The 23267-nt window shown below is 34.9% G+C and overlaps 2 protein-coding genes across 3 annotated transcripts in view; one reads left to right on the top strand and one right to left on the bottom strand.

The window, feature by feature from the left end:
- Positions 1-23267, top strand: part of RALGPS2 (Ral GEF with PH domain and SH3 binding motif 2) — a 131051-nt gene that overhangs the window by 71286 nt on the left and 36498 nt on the right. The gene's annotated exons all lie outside the window — the stretch shown is intronic.
- On the bottom strand, positions 630-22182 carry ANGPTL1 (angiopoietin like 1). Its single transcript, XM_081026134.1, has 5 exons — positions 21627-22182; positions 16193-17038; positions 5294-5487; positions 3582-3852; positions 630-2238 (listed from the first exon to the last, which is right to left on the bottom strand). The coding sequence occupies exons 1-5, from the start codon at positions 21634-21636 to the stop codon at positions 2051-2053; spliced, it is 1509 nt and encodes a 502-aa protein (XP_080882260.1). The 5' UTR covers positions 21637-22182; the 3' UTR covers positions 630-2050.

Raw genomic sequence — 23267 nt, 5'->3', positions numbered from 1 at the left:
TGCTGGATCCTTATTTGTGTCAGGTATATTCTAAGTGTTTTACCACGTGTATTACCTCATTTGATTTTCACAACCACGTGAACTAGTTACTGTTGTTATCCCTGTTTTATAGATAAGAAAACTGAGGTGAGAGTATATAAATTGCCCAAGGTAACTCAACTAGTAAATGGTAGAGTTGGGCCACAAACCCAAGCAGTTCTGACTTTAGAACCTACACTCAACCATCATGTAGTACTGCTTCTTATTTCCTGTTCTAAAGGAACTCACTTTGGCTAAGTTATTCTTAAGCTGTCCAAGAACTCCAGAGCAGAGCTGTGTCAGCTCTGTAAAGGAGGGTGGAATGGGACCAGTGGCCAAGGCAATTTAGCATTCAGCCCAGTTTTCTAATTTGTATGTTGGCTTTCACATTATTCTAGTTTTACTAATACTCCTATGAGAATTCTGTAAGACTTATCTTTGATAGAGTTTTGGGTGTTTAAGTGAAATGCTACAGTTCTGTCAATAAATGCTTTAGTAAAGTTTTATTCAATTAAGATTTCGTATGACAATTGGGTACCTAATTCCTCCCAGAAATCTTATAGCAGATTTTTTGTTGTTTTGTTTTGTTTTGTTTTGTTTTGTTTTGTTTTGGGGGTGGTGGGAATGGACTGGAAAACCATTTTAAGATGACCCTAGGTGAAACAACGAATAATGCCACTATAGGGTTTAGATGTTCTCTTAGCCTCTCTGAGCAGAAGTTTTATTTTGAGATGTGACAGAGGAAAAGCATTGGTCATGTTGGTAGATTTGAGTTGTTCAAATGTCTTCAGTTCTGATTGGATTTTCTTTTCATTTGAGTACAATTCTCATGAGATTTCTCTAAAATTTTTGAGTTTACAATGGGTTAAGTAAAGGTCACCTATAAATAAGCAAATGGTTTCAGAAGGTTGGTAATAATGTTGTTAGTTGCAAAAATGGGTTCAAGATACACGCACTATAAAATGGAATTAACAGTTTGGACTGGATAAACCCTTATGGATTCTGCTCTGAAGCTGTTGAATCTCGGTATTGGGAAAATATCTAAAAGTTTTTTGAAGTTGTTTTAGTCCCATCCATGAGTGTGCAGTAATGCTTATAAAGCTGCCCAAGCTTTCTGCTTGAATAGCAGGCTTGGTTTTTTCCAGTTAAGAAGGATCAGTAAGTGGCGGGGGTGGGGGGGGGTAGTGAAGTATTTATAAATAAACTTAGAATTATAATTCAGATCTGTTAGACCATTGGTTTACTAAATAATCTGCATTTTTATATCACTATTTTGCTGATATAACAACATAAAATGCATTTCAGGAGATTTTGGTGTTCAGCAAATCATGAAGATAATACTAAAAATTAATTTGTATGTGTCTGTTTTTTATAAATTGATTATTTAAATATTATATACATCTATTTTTTGTTTTTAAAAGTATGTATTGAAATACTGTGGCTCACTTTAATTCTTTTGGGAAGTTAGCATAAAATAAGTTGTCAAAAATTCATGTTTAATCATTTCATGTAGAAAGTACAAATTCAATTTAAAATAACTTTTATTCAATGCAAAATGTATTTTTTATTGGCAAAACTAGAGTTTTCTCTAATTTCCTGTCTATATTTTTATAAATAAAACATATTACTTAGCTGAAATCTCAAAACTATTTTTTCATTGGAAATAATAGCAATCTCATGTAAAGTTTTTAAATAAATTGTTAAGGATCTTGAACACATATTCAATTTTGATTTAAAATAAAGCTAAGATTTGTTTTACATTGTGGCAAATATTTACATTTTAGAAAACAAACTTTGCCTGTATTTAGTAAATATAATTTTTAAAATAACTAGGTTATGGATAATAATGATCTTCTGCAGAATACTAAAGGAAGATGAAGCTGTATTCATAAATCCCCTTTTATAGTTATGGTAAAAAACATTAAAAACTGTATCTGTAGAAATGAATTGTGCAAAACAATATACATGTAACATTTACATTTTTAGGAACTGGAAAATATGGAGTTCCTTTTAGGTTGTAGACTGTCTCCCTTCAGTCAATAGGCTTGATCATCATCTGAACTGCTCTCAAGGAGTATGACCCGCCTCGGTATTCGGCCCAAAAAATTCCATCTTGGTACTTGCTTCTGTAATGGCCTCCTCTGTACCATACTCCATTGAGGTTAGAATGGGCACAGGCATTGTACCACCATCCTCCTTTATGAAAGTGGGCGCAGTTTCCTTTGAGGGGAAAAATAGAGATATCAGAGTAAGTTTCTTCTCTAAGTGTGGTTCTCTGCCAACCATCAAAAGCTTACTCTAGCTTTGGAACAATTTAATTTGAGCTTTTCTTACTGAGTTCCGTTACCTTCATCTTCATAGTTTTCTTTCTTCATTTATTCTATTACTGCTGCTTTGTGGTGTCAACCACATGAGCGATAACATAAACTGCCCTTTTTATCTTGCCCTTTGCTTGCGTAGGACTTGCTTTTTCTTTTCTTTTTCCTTTTTCTTTTTAAGTGATTTAATTTTCTAGGTAGTAGGGTAAATAAAATGCAAGCACTGTTTGTGTGTGAGAGAGAAAGAGGGAGAAACTGGACAGAGTGGGAAGGAAAGATAGGGAGTTTAAAGAGAATAAAGCTTGGGGGAAATTGAATTCTCAAAATAGCAAAAAATAATGTAAAATGAAATGGAACTACTAGCAATTAAATGGGTTTCTATGAATAAGGCATATGTTATTGTCATATCACTCTCTCTTTTTTCGTCTTTGCTTGTGTGAAATAGATTAAAATAGAGGCCTATGCGCTGCTTGCAAGAATACAGCCGAACAGAACTATAAATCATTTTGGGGGGGGGGGGGTGTATCCCTTTATCAGAACCAGAAACCTGGATTAAAAAGGCAAAAGTATATGAAAATTAAATTTAAAATTATGTTACGTGGCTGGCCTGATTGATTCTTTCTAACATTAATTTCCCCTTTGAATGGAGCTCTTTTGCTATTGTTATGCCACATGTCGCAGTGGTCTCCTTGCTCCCTTTTACTAAGAAGTGTCTTTCTCCTTGTTACCTTCGCACAATAGCCTTTCTTGGCCACTCCACATAAAATAGCCCCCACCCCACTCCCTGCTGCCCACCACTTTTCTGTTCCCTTACTCTTAGAGTACTTGTCACCACCAGACCAAACATTTTGTCTCCTAGACAGTAAACTCCAAAGGGCAGGAACTTTGTTTACTGCTGTGCCCTCAGCACCTACAGTAGTAGCGCATGGCACATGTCCAGTTAGTATTTGGTATGAATTTTAGGCACTTGAGAGTTTTATTTCCAGATGAATGAGTTTTTGTTTTGCTTTCCACCCTTACCCCTCCAAGTTGGAACAAGAGAACCCTGTTCTTTATAGAGTTCACACTTTGGGATTCTAGAAGAGATCCTAAAGCTATTCCATTTAGCAGCTTCTGTTCCCTTTGACTGAGTCCAAAGTGACTTTTCTGGAAAGATTTTTGGTGTACACACTTTAATCACAGGGTTCTATTTCATGCCTAGTAGGTGGTGGTTCTACAAAGAGTACACGTCAGTGTTTGACTCACCTGCATACATATCTTTATCTCTGTCCAGTGTGGTGAACTGTTTCCCATTATGCCACATCATGGAGTCCCCCGCATTTCCCTGGTAAGTGCCCAGACGCAGTCGATAGAACTCACTCTCAGGTTCCAGACGAAAGCTACTATATTCTGCGTAGACTTTTTTATCACTCCAGTCTTCTAACTCAATCAGCAGCTTGTAGTTATCTTGATTGCTAAGCATGTAGATATTGTCCAATCCAAGCCAATATTCTCCATCAATGTTCCCAAACCCTTTCTGTCAGGGAACAAAGAATATGACGAGTACAGAAATCAGTATGGATATGGTCAACTTTTTTATAGACAACATTTAAACATTAGAGAGCAGAAAGATATTTGCCATTTAAGTGGGAATATGAATTTCCTTCCATCTTAGTAGATCGTCTGATCTTTATACGCCCCACATAGTCACTTTGTTTTGTTTGGCTTTCTCTTAATTTGTCAGTAGTATTTATTTGCACAGCCAGTTTCAAACCCTACAAATAAGACAAAGGCAGAAGAGACTGAAAATTATTCATAGCTACTAAAAACATTAACTAGTGTACTATTCAGAGCCTTGAAAGGGGTTCCTGATCTCTCTCGTACAAAGAGCCCATTTTTTTTCTAAAAGTGTAGATACTGTCCCTACCATGGTCAAACAAAAAAGATACCTAACCTTATTATGGTCATTCAATAAAAATGATAGTGTCTGTTTTAGAACATATTATCTTCATTAGCTCTATTACAAGTAAAATTAGTAAATATAAGAAGATAAAATGATCTTCAGAGATCCTCTCCCTTTGAAAACTAGTATATAATGTTTGAAAAAAATCAATTAACTGCCCTATTTCACTAAGCCTTTGCCTTTGCAGGTATGCAGCAGAATGTAAGTTTGGTAAACCTGATCTTAACACTAAAATGTATTTTCGAGGAAGTTGTGCTGCAGGATTCCTTTTTCCTAGTTACTTGTCTCGAAATTTGTACAACTTTGATATGAATATATTAATGTCTCATTTTTTAGCTGCCAGTAAAATAGCACCTAAGAGTAATTACATGTTACTTCACAATTTTGATTGAAGAATTAACCACCTAGAAAATACAGTTTCTCCCATCTGCCTTCCTTAAACTGAAGATATATACCACTCATAAAATTAGCATGATGAACGTCAGAATTATCAACAAAGACTAGCTGTTCACCTTTCCAAAACTGGTGTCATGGAATCATGCAATACCAGTCTTACGTGAAAACCTAGCTGTGCATTACTCCCCTACAAGCCCCAGGGTCTGGCGTCATCAACTTAAAATATGGTGGCACGATTATCAATATAAAGTCCTGTACTTTATATTATTGCTTCATAAACAAAAAAGCAGTTATCTTAGAAGATGGAATTAGAGTAGTCTAAGAAATACATGTATATATGTGTATGTATGTATATATATATGTGAATACACACACACACACACACACACACACTGTCATCCAGACTAAAAGAGGTCATTTTAAAGTACATCTTCAGTTTCCTTTTTACATTTTGATTTTGACTTTAAAACTGGAAATGAGAATCATCAGTTTGACAAATGTAGATAAAGAAAAACATATAGTTCTTTTTTAACTGTGTGTCTTTTTTATTGCATAGAATGGTTACTGTTAGAAGAACGCTTTGTTCTACCTCTCCCCGAGGTCTGTGTCACTGATTTACCTTATAATTGTCCCAATTTCTGAAGAAGTTGACAGAGCCATCTGTTCTTTTCTGAATAACAGTCCAACCCCCAGGATCCAAACTGTTCTCACACCATAACTGCATTGGTCCATTGCTGTTTTCAGGTTTAATCATATAAATCCCACTGATTGAATGTCCAGCTTCTTTTGCATGTTGACAGTCTTTGAATGGTCCTGTAATTAAAATATCATTGGTTGCCAGGAAACTTAATAGGAAAAAAGCCATATTAAAATAGTTCTCAAGGGTCTTACCTTTGTATATTTTTTTACAGATCCCCTTTTTATCTGTTGTATATACAAAACTATCAAAGTTAAAAAATAAATAAAAAGATTACCCCAGCCCCACCATCCAAAACATTAACTTGTTTCCTTTTCCACTGTTCTTGCAAGTCTTTGTCCATACACATACATTTTCATATTGTTATAGTTCTAACACACATAGAAAATTGGATTCTGTCTTTTTATTTTAACAAACATTTCCATGGGACTAGCACTTATAGTAGGTGTAGTTATACAATCTTTGATGTTGACATTTCATTGTTTATTCTGCTATCTTTGAACATTGAGGTTTCATCTGATTTTTGCTATTATAAATAACACTGTACAAAGTATCTTCTTATTGGCTTCATTTTTTTTCATACTTATAAAAATGCTGTAGGGTTGATCTACTGGATCAAAAGAATGTGACACTTTTACAGCTCTTCATAATGCCCAATTTACAGTTTTTGAAATTTAATTTCGGTGGAATACATTAGTCCTTTGAGATACTCATTGAAAACAGCATATCATGGTCAAATAAGTTTCAGAATTGCTAAATATTATGTTAATCCTTTTGGAAACTCACAATGTACATTCACATATTAAAGACAAAAGCCCTGAAATAAACCGTACTTTCCCAAACTTATAGAATCTTCTAACATTCCCCCCATACAACAGTCCATGAGAATACATTTCAGGAATGTTGGCAATTTGCCTTTCTGAAGAGTTGTATCAATTTATGTGACTAACAGTAATTTTCTTATTTAATCTACACTGTGACCCTGTGATAATTTACAGATGTTCTCTAGATAATAGTGAACCAGTCCAAGGTCCTGTGTCTAGAAGGGAATAAACCCTAGACTTCAGCCTATTTCTTTCGAATCCTGGCTCCATGCTCTGACCTGCTGTTACATTTGCCACTGTGTTATTTCATAATTTTATGGATTCTCTCCTTATTTTTTAACCACTAATAAGTACTTCTTATCTTTTAAAATGACAAAACATTTTGTAAAATCATATGTAGAGTGTCTTCTGACTATTGAACTTGTGATACGCATTTTTGGATCTTAAAGAAAACCTGTTTCACTGAACGTTCTTTAGTTTCACCCTTTTGCAGTGTTTTGATCCTTGTTTGTTTTTTTTTAATAAGCATGTAAAAATATTAAGTGATTCAGAAATAAGAATTACCCTTAAGATCTATTAGAACAACAAAAAAGGCTAGAAATGTCAGTTGTCAAACTTTTTATTTCACTAGAAATTTTTAAATTTTGACATAATTTTTAGAAAGTATGTGAAAATAGAGAGTTTAGTCAAGTAAAGTTCATACAAGAAAATCTGTACTATAAAGTTAATAGGATTGTTGAAATTTTGAGAGGTGTCATCTATACTGTGACAAGTATATACAGGTCCCTGTGGGGCCTTTTTGGGGTAGAATTAATCTCATTAAATAATTATATAGTTAGATCATTAGAAGGGATTCATAGAGTCTCTGAACTCTTCCTCTACATTGCTCCTTGAGGACAGAGACTGTTTTTGTTTTTCTTCTGACTTCATGTCATCAGTGTTTTAACTATTAGTAGCAGCCTGTCAGTAATTTTTTTGTTGTGTAAACAAATCAGTTAACTTGCCTTCACATTTTAAATATAAAGAAATTGAAAACCACACACAAAAACCAAGAGATGATCAATTTATGTAGTCCAGATTTTTGTTATGTTTCATTGATATATATATTTCAGATTTTTAAAATTGATACTACAGTGACCATAAGCACTACAGATTACTAGTAAAAAATTTAAGAAACTGGAAAGAATTCCGTCTTTCTTGAGTTTTATTTATTTTATTGAATTTTTTGGTTCTAGAGTTTCAGTTTCATTCTTTATAGTTTTTATTTCTCTTCGGAGATTACCAATCCTGCATTCATTATGAACATATTTTCCTTTAAGCTATAATAACTACTTTAAAAATTCTTATCTTTTCTATCCTTAATTTGCTGAGAGTTTGTATCATGAATGAGTTTTGGATTTTGTCAAAGATTTTTTATTTATCTACTGAGGTGATGAAATGGTTTATCTTTTTTCATTTGTTATTGTAAGGAATCCTGTTGATTTTATTTTTTATGTTAAACCTAGCTTGTTTTCCTGGGATTAATCTCAATTTGGTTGTGGTGTATTATTGTTTTTATGTATTGCTGGATTGGACTGGCTAAAATTTTGTTAAGAATTTACGCTTTTATATTCATGAGGACTATGATAAAAATAATGTTTTGAGCTTATCAGACAGGCCATAAATTAGATCACATTTCATTTCAATACAATGTAAATTATTTTTATATTATCTTCAATATAAAACTTTCTAGTTATTGAATTTAAATTATAAAGCATTCAGAGCCTTGAACACAATACTTAACAAAGTAGTAATCATCAGTGAATGTTCCCTTCTTTTCTGCTTCCTTGCTAACCTTGACACTCAGTTGTGGCTTATTTAATAATTAAGTAGCCTATTTAATAAGCATATGCTTGTTTAATAATTTCAATGTGGCTAATCGAAGATGAATATACAGTCCTTTCTACTGTAGAGAATAACATATTCCTGAAAAACCTCATATTCTGAAACGACAGCCGATGTTAGCTGTTAGCATACTTTGTATTCATTTGCAGTTATGGCACAAAACATTGATATGCTTGGAAAAAATCCCATATGAACCAATATGACCTCTCTGTTTTACTGATACTGTTCTCTCTTTTTTGCCAGTCACACATGAGCTACTTCACATTACATCAAGTCAGAGAAGGGTAGAGGTTGTATTTCAGATAGGATGAAATTTACAGAATTTTAATAATCTCATGTGGGAATGAAATGAAAGGAAAAGTAAAGTATGGTTTCCAAGTCCAGTTTTAGATTGGCTTGTGTAGTGCATGCTAATAATAGTCATTTGTTTACTCATAGAACTACCTATGGACAAGAACTGTATCTTGTGGTTGTGTGTCCACAGTTGAAGACCACTTAGGCACTCAAATATTTGTTGAACCAAATAATTCCTGGTAGCCACAGTAGTTTCCTCAGTTCTGCATTATTTTTTCCAGAAACATCTTTGCTGCTTCTGTTATAGGCTAGAAACCGTTTTAGGTTCAAGTGATAAGGAAACAACCACAGGGTCAAGTGGGAAGGGGGAAGTGGCGAGTAAAGAGATAATGTCACTACGACGTGACAGATACTTCCATGGAGTTAGACATCAAACTTCTGCACTTGGGACACTTACTAAGAAATAGCTAAGCCAGGTTTGCAGGGAAGAGATCAGAGTCTGCCTATATTTGAGCTGAGTTTTGAAGATTGATTAGGAGGTGGGCTTGTGGGTGGGGCTCTGATGAAGGCCACACATGGGTAATGTGTGCTGAGGGGCAGACAGGGCAGCGCTTGGTTTACAGGAGTTACACTTCAGTGTGTCTGAAATGTCAGTGGCTGAGGCTGGCACGTAGAGCTCAGAGCTGAAGCTGATGCCTTCAGTTTAAAAGTATAGTCATCGTGGTTATTTCCAACGTTAGTCAGATTTTCCTAAGTTGTCTCTTTTAGAATATTCTGTCAGGATATCTGAGGAACGTTGCTCTTATTTTAAAACCTGTTAGTATTGTAGTTAATGTACTCATGGAGTGGTTTTGTTGCAGTACGCATAAATATATCTCTCATTTCAGAAATTTGCTTACTCTATAACTGTGAGCTTTGCATTGCTTATTCCATGAATGTCCTCTTTGTAAATATTTACTCTGCACTCATTTGAGTGTAGTTTTGACCCTTTACATTTTACATTTAAGTATATATTCATGAGTTGGACTTTCAGTAGGTTATGTGAAATGCTATAAAATATTCAGAAACATCAAGGTTTTGAATGTTGACAGAATATTTATAAAATGCCATTTGTTCTTTTCCTGCTATATAATAGGCCCTCAGATACTCATTATGCAAATTGGAGAGTTTATGGGTTTTCTAAAACCAGCTTTGATTTGTAAGACTTCGATTTATACACATTTAAAGTTATCTTCAACTTTAATTTTCAGCCCACTTTTTTGTAGTGGGCTTCATGTTGACAGTTTGGATGCCTGTTAGATTTAGTTGATATAACGGCTTAGGAAGATTTAATTGCAATCCTTCCCCAGTACATGTGGACAAAATTAATAAAAGTGGTGCTTATTACTACCTTTTTCCTCCTCAGTAAAGATAGTAAATACCAGAATTTGGTATTTGTTGATATTTATTTTATAAATAAACCATTAACCTGTGTTAGCCCAGCATACGCTGTTTATCTTGGCAGAAATATTTTCTTATTATTACTTGCATATCTTACTTACTTTCTGCTTTAGAGCTAGATTATAAATCGTTCTTATATTAAATGTTTTACTACTTTCTCTATACCATAAAAAACATTGTTTAATAGGGATTCTTAAATGACTCGTAGGAAAGTATCAGTTTCATTTTTGAGAGATCAAATTTAACTTGTTTGTTTGCATATTGTCAGAAATAAACTAATTGACGTGATTTAGGAATTTGTTCATAATGGTTCAAAGGGTATGGACTGAAAATACCTTTCTTTTAAAATAGGGATTTTATTAACCTTTTTTATTTGAAGTAATCGTGCAATGGTAATCTTGCAGTGCTCTTCATCTTCCGTGACACATAGTAGGAGTCTTCTCAAGGCAGGAAATTGGGCTTCTGTGCATTGAATTTGAAGAACCAGTCCTCAGTTTACTTGATGATTAAAGTTTGTATAGGACTAACAAATTCCAATTAGTAGATCTGATTCATAGAAAGAAAAATATTGAGCAGTCATGCCACATTATTTCCCAATGTGTAGTTTTCATAAAAAAGCCATATTTTGAACAAAACAGCTGGTTTAAAAAAAATTCATACTTCAAATAGCACATTTACTGGGAACCATCTTTAACATACATGCCCTTTTTCTATAAATTGTTCAATTAAGTTAAAAGGAAAATCTTTTTGTTGTTTCATGCCTCATTTATTTTCTTACTTTTCCCCCCAATCCTGTGCTCTTTGTGATAGGAGAAACAGGAGAAATCTATACAAGTACAATATATATGCAAGTTAGAGCTTTCAAATAGTTGGTCAGCAAGTAAAATCTTTTGAGAGGTAAATTTTTTAATTGGATTGTGGGTTAAGTATAAGATAAATATATTCAACAGCATTTCTGGAATGGGAAATTTGAAGCAAATACTTTTAAAGTGATAATAGATTCTTTCATGTAATAATATGAATTACTTTGTCTATTAATCTAAGTTTAAAATGCAGCAACCCAAGCTTTTATTTTTGAAATTATTAAATAATTTATTGATTTTTATAACTGGTTAATAGAATCATATTCCAGTAGCTCCTTTGCTTATTAACCAGTCTTCTTTTAAGTGTTGATATAAGTATTCCACTGAAATCAATTACATCTCAAAGTTTATGAATAGGAAACATTTTACATAATTGAAAATTAGCTTACTACCCACTAAAAAGCATATTTTTAATTTCTAATGACTGCTTTTCAAGTTTAATTTTTCAATCTTTTATGTCTCCATACATGGCAAGGCAAGGCACATATAGAGAAGTGTACAAAAAAAAATGTAATAATCAGTGATGGTCATACCATACACAGAACATTTTCATGTGCGTCACCTTATTTAATCATCACCACAGTCTCTTACAAAAAAGGCATCTGAAAATCCTTGCCAGAATCGAGGTTTCCTGATATTCAGATCTACGCTCTAAAACACTGTGATAAAACTTCCACAACTCCATTTGTGTACAAGGAATGAACTTGTTTTTATAAATATACCATTTGTAAAAGAGGAATGTTTTCTTTTATAAAAGATTAACCTAAAATATAGCCACTCAATAACATAAGAATTTTGTTATTCTTAAGAATTTTATTGAGGCAATTTTCCAGGTGTGTAGTGACATTCCCAAACATTTTGTTTTTAAGGTAAAGGGAAGGTAATGCTTCTGGATTATTTATTTTAAGCTAACAAAATTATGCCACATTTGCTGTAAGTTCATAACAAGTTTATTCTTTTGTGGTGTATTTTTATTATAACTGTTTTAAAAACATATATAAAATTGCTTTTCATTAAAACACCTTTAAAAAAAAATGGTAAGATATACATAACTTAAGTGTTGCAGTTCAATGGTATTAGTGCATATTCAGTATTGTACAACCAATCTCCAGAACTTTTTCATCTTGCAAAACTGAAACTGCATACCCCTTCCCCACCTCACCCCACCCCCTGGCAGCCACCATTCTACTTTCTGTCTTTATGAAGTTGACTACTCAAGGTACCTCATATAAGTGGAATCCATACGGTATTTTTCTTTTTGTGATGGGCTAAAACACTTTTTAAATAATAGTTATGCACTTGGAGACTTTAGAATGGTCATGTTCCTACATATAGAGTACAGTAATATGCCCTTCTGGGTGCCGGAAGCCTGTGGAAATACAATATCTATCCATCTTTGCCCTTTTTGTGCAAGCACCCAAGCAGCTGAGACATATTTTCCAGTCTGACACAATAATATGAGCAAAGATTTTAGCACATTATATATACATATATACATATATACATACATATATATATGAAAATAGCAAGTCTATTGTTGCTTGTAGTAATTTACATTTGATAAGAATCACAGACTATTAGGACTAGAAAGAGATATTAGAATCATCCAGTCCAACCCATGCTCATTGTACAAATGACAAAACAGAGACAGACTGGCAAAGTGATTTACTGAAGACCAATAACAAAAAAAACAAGTTTTCTGAATTCTGTGTACTTCCCTCATATGAAATGAACATTCTTATGGTATAGCTGATTATGTCCTTGAATTGTAAAGACTAACATTTATAGAATAAAATAAATAAAAAGCTAATGTTAAATTAAACAACAAACAAATAATGAATAACAGGAAAAGTTATGCCTGTCCTTAATTTTTACATTAGGGATTGGTTAATTAGGGATATATACACCATTGTTTCATTAAAGCAAAAGTCTGTTTCATGGGATTTTTGAAATACTGAATCCCCAGCATGGGATTTAATTCTATAATATTAGATTTTTCTTGCACTACAGCTCACTGTATAGAACTGATATATCTCATTTTGTATAAGCATTTTTTTAGTGGGTCATTGCATGAAAAAGTGAATAATTTCTTCTAGAATTGGTGACACCATCCACTTAAAAATCAGCACCCAGGGAAAATCACAACAGTCATCTCCTTATTTACGTAATTATTTAAAAAATCCACACACTTCAGTTCTGTTTATTTATAAATTATGTGTATAAACTACTACACTGTTATTATATGCATTAGAAGTTTACACAAAATATACATTTTTAAAAAGATATCAAAAATAAATATATATTTTTTTCCTTCTATACCCAGTGGATCATTTTATACACATCTTTCCTTTAGAAATAAAAGGGTGTTGGGGATAGTAACAATGATCATCATTTACGTAATTCAGTGGTAATCCAGCCTGTTGTTACTGAGAGTTAGAACAGTATAAAATAAATTAATCCAGTACAATAGAACGTATTAAAATACTTTCACGAAGGTCTTCGGAATGACAACTTTAAGAGGCTGTATAAAAATGTAATAATCAAGTCAATCAACATCCATTTGGCATCTGCAAATAAGAGACAATATCCATCTACCAAGAAGGAACTTAGAGTCGGAAGGCGTTTTACTTAGATGTGTACGTAAGTCCTGTGTGTACATGTAAAGATAACTCATAAGTCAAGCGGGAACATAAGAAGTATGTTACAGAGAATGGAGACATTCATGGAGAGAAGCAGTCCCTTCAGGCCTGTGGGATCAACAAGGGCTTCAAGGACGAGTAGCTATTGTTTTAGTATTATTTTATTTTAGTCTGAGTCTGATGATTTGAATAGGCAGAAACCACGGAAGATATTTAGAAGACAGTTGATTCATTTTATTGAAGCAGATGGTTTTTATGAAGGAAATTAATAGAAGGAAAGCTAAAGTGGATTGATTCTTTTCAGGAGGATACTATTCTTACTTAGGCGAAGCAAATTGGACTTTTTCTGTTTGCAGTGGGGGAATTGCTAAGCTTAAGTGTGATGTAATCAGAGTGGTCGTAATGTAATCAGAATACTGATCTTTTGGCAATGTAGAACACATTTTGGTGGAGAGAGAAAATGAAGTGAGGGAGACCAGTTGGCAAGCTATCATACAATTCTTAGCAAGAATTAACATTGGAGTGCCAGGCACTGTTCTAAGCACTCCTCGAGTGTTAAACTCTATGAGGGAAGCATTATTATTATCCCCCATGTTACAAATGAGGAAGCTGAGGCACAGAGCAGTTCTCTCTCTAGCTGCTGTCATAGATAATTTGGATCTAACTAGAATTCTGGCTCTGAATAGAAATGACGCACACGACCCCGAAAGACTGAAAATCAGCATGAATAGAACTCAGATTGACTGTTGGGGCGGGCAGGAGGGAGTTATCAAAGATGAGCTGAGCGAATTCAGAAATGGGTGGTAACATAAATCAAAATACAGAAATCAAGATCAGTTGACCCATCAGTTTTACTTACAGAAATGTATCCCAAAGATAAAATCATAGAGAAAGAAAAGGCAGAACAAAGTTATTTTTTAAAGCTACAAGATACTGATTACCACGTTTATGAGAGGGGGAAAAAAGAAAAAGATTATTACCAAAATGTTAATGATTTATAAGTTTATTAGTATTTTCTAGGTTTTCTTCAGTAAACATACTGCTTTTATAATAATAATTTACTTATTTCTAAAAGGAGCATGCCACTTTGGGGAAAAGATTTTTTTAGAGTTTAGGTACTAATTCATTCATTCACTCCTCAGGTATTTATTTCAGTGCTTACAACATGCTGAGCACAATACGCCAAACCTGATCCTGATTAGATGTTTGACATAAAAGAATGAAAAGAAGTTCACTTTCTTTCAGGAGTGTTCAGTCTAGAAGGAAGCTAGGCTGCAAACAAATAATCCCAGTGTAATATGACACAGAAAACATGTTGAAGACGTAGTCAGCAATTTGGGGAAAGTCTTCTAGATATGTTTGTCTGAATCTGTGAAGGTGTAACATTTAAGATATTGTTTTAGATAAGCCTTAAAATTTTCCAGGTTGACAGGTAAGCGAGAAGAAGGCATTTCAGTAGAGGGAGCAGCAGCAACATGTGAGGTGATGGTAGAATATCCAGGTGCAAACATTCTGCTTTGGTTGGAAGCAGGAGGGAGAGCTCCAGGCAGGAGGTATCACCCAAGCAGGGTGATACCTGTAGCCTTGAAGCTGTATGACACATCGAAAGCAGAATATTTTGAAGAAACGCTTTTTAAGACATAAGAGAAGGAAGAAGAAGCCGATGAAGGACCTAGAGAAGTGGGAAGAGTAAGAATCTTATGATGTGGAGGCCCAAGAAAGCAGAGATGTGCATGGTCAGTGGTGTCCACTGCTGCAGACAAACAGCCACTTTGTGATGTATGTGTTTCCAGGCTCTGTTCTGCGTTTTGTTGTTATCTAAAATTATGTCATAGTCTTTATATATATATATATATATATATATATATATATATATATATATATATATATATATATATATATATATAAACCGTTTTTGGGGGGTGGTTGTTTGGTTTGTTTTTTAGCTTTGGGGCATTTGGGTGTTTTCCTCTAAGGAAACAAGTCAACTTGTAAAGAATTCAGGAGTTTCATAGCTTATGAAAAAATGGATTCAAGTGTAAAATATTGAGAAAGTTAGCAGTGAGCTTTCTAGACTGAAACAAAGATGAGCTTTATTCATCTATTCTAGGCACCTAGATCAGTGACCAATATTGAATGGATAAAGAGAGGAAGGAATGAAATTAAGCAATAGAGGTAGAGATATTAGGATGAGTTCTAGGGTTTTTTATGGCAGTGAAAACTTACTTATGCTTATGTGGGTACAAGGAACAAATTGTAGTTTGAGTAGCCGTGAAAAAGATGAGAGATACCTTTTCGTCTTGAGACTGAGGGCCAGAAGGCACAGGATTTGTGCAGATGTTTTCAAGATGAGAAAGAACACAGAACCTGGGCCCTGAGAAGCCTTCATCTCAGTAGAGCAGGCGATGGAGAATCTGCTGAGAGGGAGGTAATAAGGAGGTATAATTACAGGCTTAAGGAGAGTGGAAGCAAATTTTGAGGTGTTCCTTTTGAGGAGGATGATGGGAAGAGCAGTGAGAGGTACATAAAGGACTGTTGAGCAGTGGTGAGGACCTAGCTGGAGGCCGATTGGATGGTTGGATAGAGGTTAGGAGTGGCTCATGGACTCGTTCCTGTCACAACGCTAGTAACTTGGATTGTAAGGATTTGGATGGAAGACTACTTTTTTTCACAGAATATACTGTTTTTATAGAGTCTTAAAGTTGAAAGATGTATTTAAGTTCAATTCTTGTTTAATAGAAAACAAAAATAGTAATTTTAATGTTCATGTAGAATTAGATCACTGAAATGAATAAGCATTTGTTATGAGCATTGTTTCATAAACCATAAAACATACGAACCTCGTCCTTCCATTTTTAACAGTAAACGGTAACTCACCTTCATTGATGAAAGTTACTGGTGGTATCTTGAAAGGGCTCTTAGTGGGAGAAGTCGCCAGATCAGGTGGTGGCATTACATCTCTGGGATAACTGGGATCCCTCTGTATCTCGTTGCCCCCCAGCAGACCAGGGGTGTACTGGTGACTGTTAGGAATGTGGTGTGGCACGACCTGGACAAGAGGAGGGGACACGTGGGGGTCCTGTCGAGAAAACAGTCTCATGCACTGCTCTTCCAACAAGGTGATCATCACGGACTGGTTATTGACAAGATCGGTCAAGGAAGCGTATTTCACCTCCAGGTCCCGGTACCGCGTTGCCATCTTCAGCATTTCTGTGGTGACATTGAGGATTTTATTTTCCAGCTGGGAAAGTTCCAGTGAATTGTCCCTCTTGCGGATAATCTCGTGTAACAGTTGCATGTAGAGTTGGGTGACGCGAGAGTTCATGTTCCGGCTCTCTTTCCTCAGCAGCTTCACCTCATTGACTATGTTCCCATCCACGTCCACCACCAGCTGCAGGACGTCTATCTCCCGCTTCTGCTTGGAGAGCACGTCCTTCAGGTTTTCCAGGTCCATCCTGGTGATCATGTCTTTGATGGCACCTGAGTCTTGCCCTTTGGTGTTGACACAAATTGGCCCTGTTATTTTCTGTTCAGGCACCAGGAATGTGTAGGCGCATTTCTTCACTTCCTCTTTACCGTCTGTGGCACGTGGGTATCTCCTCTGGGTTACTTTTTTTATTTTGAACTGTCCTCCTCTGCAGTGTCCAGTGCCCATCAGCAGGAAGAGTAGCACACTGAGAGTCCAGATAAAAGCCTTCATTGTGAAATGAGGTTGTGTGACGTCTTTTTAAAAACAAACCAATGAAGGGGAAAAGTAAAGCGAATTAATATTAATCTACTTTCAAAGTCAGTAACATAAAAAAGGATCTAAGGGGAAAACAGTACCTGTTGACGTTAGTAAGTTGGGCCAGGGTTAACGTTACCGATTTCTTAAACTCAGTAACGTGGTGCCTTCGCATCTGTTTAAGAAGTGGGTTTCAGAGCCTAGTTCTCTGGCTGCCACCTTACTGCTCGTTGTTCCCTGGCTCAGAGAGCAGACTTGGGTGAGTGCCTCTCCGTGCAAGGGCACGCTGTCAGGTGCCCTGGGGGCTTGTGAGACCCTAAGAAGACACTCTGCTTACCTTCAAGAAGCTCACTTGCTATCTTAAAATTCTAAAATGGTAGACAGTGTTTGTAAGGCATTAATTAAAACATTATTCCCTGATTAGTGTTAAAAGTTACTAGGTGACTTTACTGTTCAGTGGTTTGTATTTATGTTGTGCATTTTCAATTAAATTAGCCCTTTCAAATGCCTTTTTTAATCTCTCACATTAAACACTTTAAGACAAATCTAAAATGGGAAAGTTTTAGCATCATATTTTTGTTTTTGTAGCCTGTCCTTTTGGGATCGGTGACAAGTTGAAGAGTGATAGAATGCTTGTAGTCATTATTATGGGTAATTGTGTTTCCTAAACCATAATATTATATGTGCTTTAAGCTTATATGTGATTCGGCAGTTTCATTCTTCTGATAGGTTCTACTGAACTGTTTTAGTAAAATGTTAATAATTTTCTATAATCATTACCAAGGAAAGAAACTATCTGTAATTGAATACGATTGTTGAAAAGCCTTAGAGACCATGTCATTCGTGAACTCTGTGAACCCGTGTGCATGTGGAAGGCCAGGGCCACACAAAGAAGTACTATTAGAACTAGATCTAGAATTCAGGTTCCCTGGCTCTTCGGAGAGTATGTATAGCAGTGACACAGATGCTGAAATGTGTGCTTAGCATGCTTCGTTTTCGCTGTGGCGGATGAGAAATACTTGTCCTCTATAGCACAATTTCTACAGAAATAGTAGAACCAAAGCTGCTTCCTTTCTCTCAAGTTAACTCCAAAAGAGTAGTAGCAGTAGAATGGCTAAGATGCGTCACTCCATAGGTTCATTAGGAAGCTGTTGTCCCCACACTTATAAATTTGACTCCTATCTGCTCTTTTTAAAGAATGGCAGTGGATATACTAAGATGGAGCTTTTCTATCCCCTTGTCCACCCGAGTACGTGTTTTCTCATTTGAGAAGCCAGGTCCCCCGTTGTTACGCCTATGGTCAATAAGCGCAGCTCTGACTGCATGTTTGTTAAATGGCATTGTTTGAAGCCCTTTCCATGTATTAAATCTTTCACTTCTCACTATAACCTTCTGGGGTAGACTGTGATCCTCATTTTCAGACGAAGAAACTGGCATCCAGAAGTTAAGTACCTTGTCCAGAGTCACACAGCTTCTAAGAGAGGGAGCCTGAATTTGAACCCAGGTGGAAAACTCCAGGGTTCATATTTTCCACTAACCACCACATCATGTGGCAACATACTCTCTCCCATTTTCTATCACCAGCACTAACAATCCCTTATATTTACGTGTGCTTAGTTAACTATTTGCATTAACAACACCACTGGGAAGTAAATGTATGCCATTTTGCAAAGGAATAAAGTCCTGGAGAAGCTGAAATACTCAAAGGGGACTAAGATCTTCTACTTGTAACTTTTCTAGACCTGTGATTTTTATCCTAGCCATGTCATAACTACAGGAGTCTTTAACTTTGTATTTCTTGTTTTTCACAAAATGGAGTGGTAATGAAAATAAAGAATGGATTGAGTGTGGAGAATTACTGTTCTTTTACTAAATAATCAAGACAGGAAGGATGAGTATAATTTCCATGTTTATGTTAAAGGCTTTCTGTTGATGGCTGATAGCCAGAAGCACACTTGGATGAGTACTTTTAGTTTTTTGTTTTCATGCTTTGCCTTGTGACGTCAGTAGAAATTTTAGACCTTAAAAGTCATCTATGTATTTTATTTAAAGAAGGACTTTAACTACCTAGAGTTAACTGCACCAAAAAAACAAAAAAACAAAAAACAAAAGATTTCTCCTGATATTTGCAGATTCATGGAATTTAGATATGGTTTTATTTAAAAACTGAGGGCAGTAAACTAGAAACCATCAGTCTCCTCTGTTCACGTGCAGCATTTCTTCTACACAGTTAACTTACCTTGTGCTCAAATCCATTTATTTCACTTTCATAATAGAATGGAAACTCTTAGATCATAACATTTTAATAAATAATGCACTACGAAATAAGCTATCAAAACAAGGAAAACTCAGAAAATATTGTGAAACTTCAAAACAAGCAGAATTTTATGAAAACATTCTGTTTGAAAAGCTTGCATTCCTCTCAGACACAGATTTTTCTGAAACAGCTAAGAGCCTAGAATCCAAGGCTGTTACTGTGACTCTGCACCAGTGTTGTCATGGAAGAACAAAAACGTGAAAATATGAATCTAAATTACAACAGCAACAGCTTCCTTTTGGGGTCCTCTGCCTTGGCTCTTGGTGGGTTCCTATGCGATGAAATCATGACACAAATCACTGTCTACCGTAAGAGAATTTGACCTAAATTAATACTTAAAGGAGGCAACTGAAAGTTTATTTTTTGAGAACAAATAACAATTCCCGCCCGTATCCTTATACAAGTAATGACTTTGTTGTCCACATAAAGCCGAGTGAGGAGCCACATTTCTTAAGTAGTAGACTAGCTACGTCATGAATAAAGAACTCGTTTTAAAAATACATTTACTGTTACATTTTCTGAAAACATTCTCTTATTTAATATTTTCCCACATATGTTCAGTTTTAAAAGTGAAAGATCCATAAATCTGTGTTACCTCATAAAACCTTTCTGTATATGTTACAATTTTCCTAGATCCCAAGAGCATATTATAAATTCGTTACAGTATACTTAAGTTTAAATCTGTCTTTGCTTGGTTGTTTTTAGGGAAAAAAAGTCTTCCATGCTTTGGGTTAATTTTATTGATACTTTTCATAGTTGCTACGTTGCCAGCTAGCAGAGAAGAAATAAGTCAGGATTTACTTCCTTTCAGATGGTAAATACACAGAGGCACTGAACTGGCTGTGACGCGCACTGAAAACAGCATGAGGCAATGAACTTAAATTTATGAAGCCTTGAAGATGACTTAGATAAAGAACTTCTAGATTGAGAATTACGTTCTGGGAAGAGACTGGTTATCTATGTGATTTGGGTTTTAGATTAAATGCTTCCCTAAGGCCTCAGGAAGAACTGAGGTTTAATGAGGTCCTGCATTTTTCATAGCAAACGACAGCAAAAAAGACATGACAAGTATTTCAGGATCCGGTATTGCTTGGAAATTTTATCAGAATTTCTTGTAAAAATGTGTAAGAGAGATCCTCGCAGTATTTAGAGTCAAGAATCTTTAAGGAAAGAACATGAAATTAAAGTTGAAGAAATCTGAGCTTTACTATTATTTGTATGTTGAAGATTTCTACAGTTAATATCTTTAATATTTAAAAGGACAGAGGATCCTCAAATCACAACAAATTTAAGTGTCTTTGGTATTAAAGCTTACTATTAGTAACTAGTAATTTTATTTTTAATAATTCTCATAATACATTTAAAGCCTTCAGATAAAATATTGAAAGAAACTTCTTGTGTATTGTTACCAAAATTACTTCTATGTAAAAAATATATATTTTTGGTCTTTTAATCAGGTACTTAACTAATTGTGTCTTCTGAGTTTTTATTTTCTATTGTTAATGCTGATTTACATAATACTTCTATCACATTTTCTTTTTCTTCTCAATCCTAATCTGTAAGGTTTTAAGTTTTTTTGTTTATCAATAACTTTTTCAAGTAATTTCACTTGAACAGTAGTTTTCATTTCTGTTAACATATAAACCTGGGAAAATATTTAAAATTTTGAGTTTTAGCAAGAAATAAATAGAATTGTATTTCTTTACAAGGATTTCTATTTAATATTTGGTTATACTATAGCTGAGGTATTGTTGCAACACTTTTCAGTTGATTTTATAGCGTATTAGCTGTGTTTTTTTAAGCTATACTTTAATAGTATATATAAATCTTTAGCACATATTGTAGCTATGTGAAGCGAGACTAATCATGTTTACAACTATTAATCATGTTTACAACTATTTAAGTTTGTGTCCCTTAGTTTTTAATCACTGCTATAAGCCTTATACATGAATCTTACTTAAAGTTAAAAATTTCTCTCATGACATTAAAACAGTTGTTTTCTGAAACCCAGCATTTTTGCATTACTCTATAAGCATATACACTAAATATCATTAAATGGAACCTTAAATAATGCATTAATCATTATAAAGTATGTAGTGACCAGTTTTTACACAAAGTTGCAAAGCAAAACCTTTTTTCAGATGAAATAAATTTTAGTATATTCCAAAATTCTTTGTATAAGAGATTTTGAAATTTCTACTAACGTACAATAACTAGGCATTTTGACTTACATTAGAATTTTTTAATAAAAATTAAAAGTATTAAAATACCTTTTTGCATCTGTTGATTAAGCAAACCCAGAAACTTGCCGCTCTTATTCTTGCCTTTAAAAGTCAGTGTAGAAGTTTGTTCGTCTGTGACTTTAATGGCAACTGCATTTTTGTTTTGGACCGTTGTATCCAAGCTGTAATGAGGAACTTCTTTTTCTTCTTACAACACTAATCAATTGAATTTGACAAGCCACCTATGTAATTTTAAGTAGTGGAGTGGAAGTTCTGGTCTGTGGGCTGTCTTTAATCCAGCAGAGAAAGCATTGTGGCTTTGCTCTGTCTGCCACATGGAGAAATGCGTAACCAGCTGCAGCTGACCCAGATTGTATATACAGTACTCTTGAATAGTGATTCCCTCTTTCTCAGTAGACTCAAGTTCAGCCCACATATTACGTCACCAAAAAAATTGCTGGAGACTGGTGGGGGGAGTCTCCTCCTTAGGATTTCCTCTCTGTAGCCTTAAACAGGGATGGGGGAGCGGGATCAGCAGGAGGTTGAATAGCTCTGAACAAGGAGAGACTGTGTGCAGGTTGAAGGAAGGGCACCATCTGGAAACAAACTATCATAGTTCAACGGGCAATTATAAAACCTTTCAGTCTGCTGGCCAGAGATCTTTTAAGTTGAATACTGAAAAAATAGTACTCAACTTCACTTAGAAGTAGTTGCAGGCTGATGAGTTTGTTTTTGTTACAAAGAACCAAAGAACGGGTTATACTTTGTCAGGAGGCAAACACAATGCTCTATATATAGCCTAGAAACAGCTTTAAATTTCAGAAGGTTTTAATAGGAAAATTGATGTTGTTATAATATGTTACATTTTACCGTATAATGTTTCTTAAGATAGATAGATATATACACATATATATGGAAATCTGCATAAAATTCTTTCAGAAATTGAACACTTTTTAAACTTAAACTCTGATGTTATATAATGTCACTTCCTCCCATTCTACAACAGGACCCCTCTTATCTGAATAAGGTTCTTCTTACAACTGACATATTGTGATTTAAACGCAGACACAACTCTGGCCTGGGTGTGGGGTGCTGGGGGCAGAGTTCTGACCCCCGACCCACTGGCGGTGTGAACTTAGACAAGTCACTTTTACCTACCTCTGGCCCAGTTCTTCTGCTATGAAATTAGGGTGCTGGAGAAAGAATTACTAATTGTTGAGTACTAACTATGCTATTATACTTTATTAAATCAAGAAATGTGATTACTCACTCAATAGCTGAGGAAACACACATTTAGGTGTCTTAAGTGACTTAGCTTAGTACTTCAGTAGTAATGGAACTGGGGATTAGCATCTAACTCCAAAGCAGTATGCCGCATTCTCTCTCGCTGATATAATTGCCAGTTGCTGCTTCTAGATAAAACATTTGGGCTTCTACTTTCTGTCCAGACCCTTGTTTTCCCCTCCTTGTTGCCTTAGTTTATGCTGTTTTTCTCTGTCTGGTATGCTGTACCATCAACTGTTGACCCACAGCCTTATTTAAAGTTAGCTTAGTTTCTGCCTCTTTTACAGAATTAATTGTTTCTTTAAATCCCTATGAGATACATAGATACACCAGGGGTTGCAACTTCAAGGACCTGTAAAGATAAATGCTCAGCAAGAACAAAATGGGTAATAAGTGAAGTAAACC

The sequence above is a fragment of the Rhinolophus hipposideros genome (genome assembly GCF_964194185.1).
Source record: "Rhinolophus hipposideros genome assembly, chromosome: 19".
NCBI lineage: Eukaryota > Metazoa > Chordata > Mammalia > Chiroptera > Rhinolophidae > Rhinolophus > Rhinolophus hipposideros.
The sequence above is the reverse complement of the archived record's forward strand: the minus strand, read 5'-3'. Positions and strand labels throughout refer to the sequence as shown.

Coding starts and splice junctions, on each gene's coding strand:
- ANGPTL1 (XM_081026134.1), bottom strand. Junction 5,488..16,192: donor AGTAACTTTCATCAATGAAG/GTGAGTTACCGT, acceptor TTTTAATTACAG/GACCATTCAAAGACTGTCAA. Junction 2,239..3,581: donor AGATAAAGATATGTATGCAG/GTGAGTCAAACA, acceptor TTCCCCTCAAAG/GAAACTGCGCCCACTTTCAT.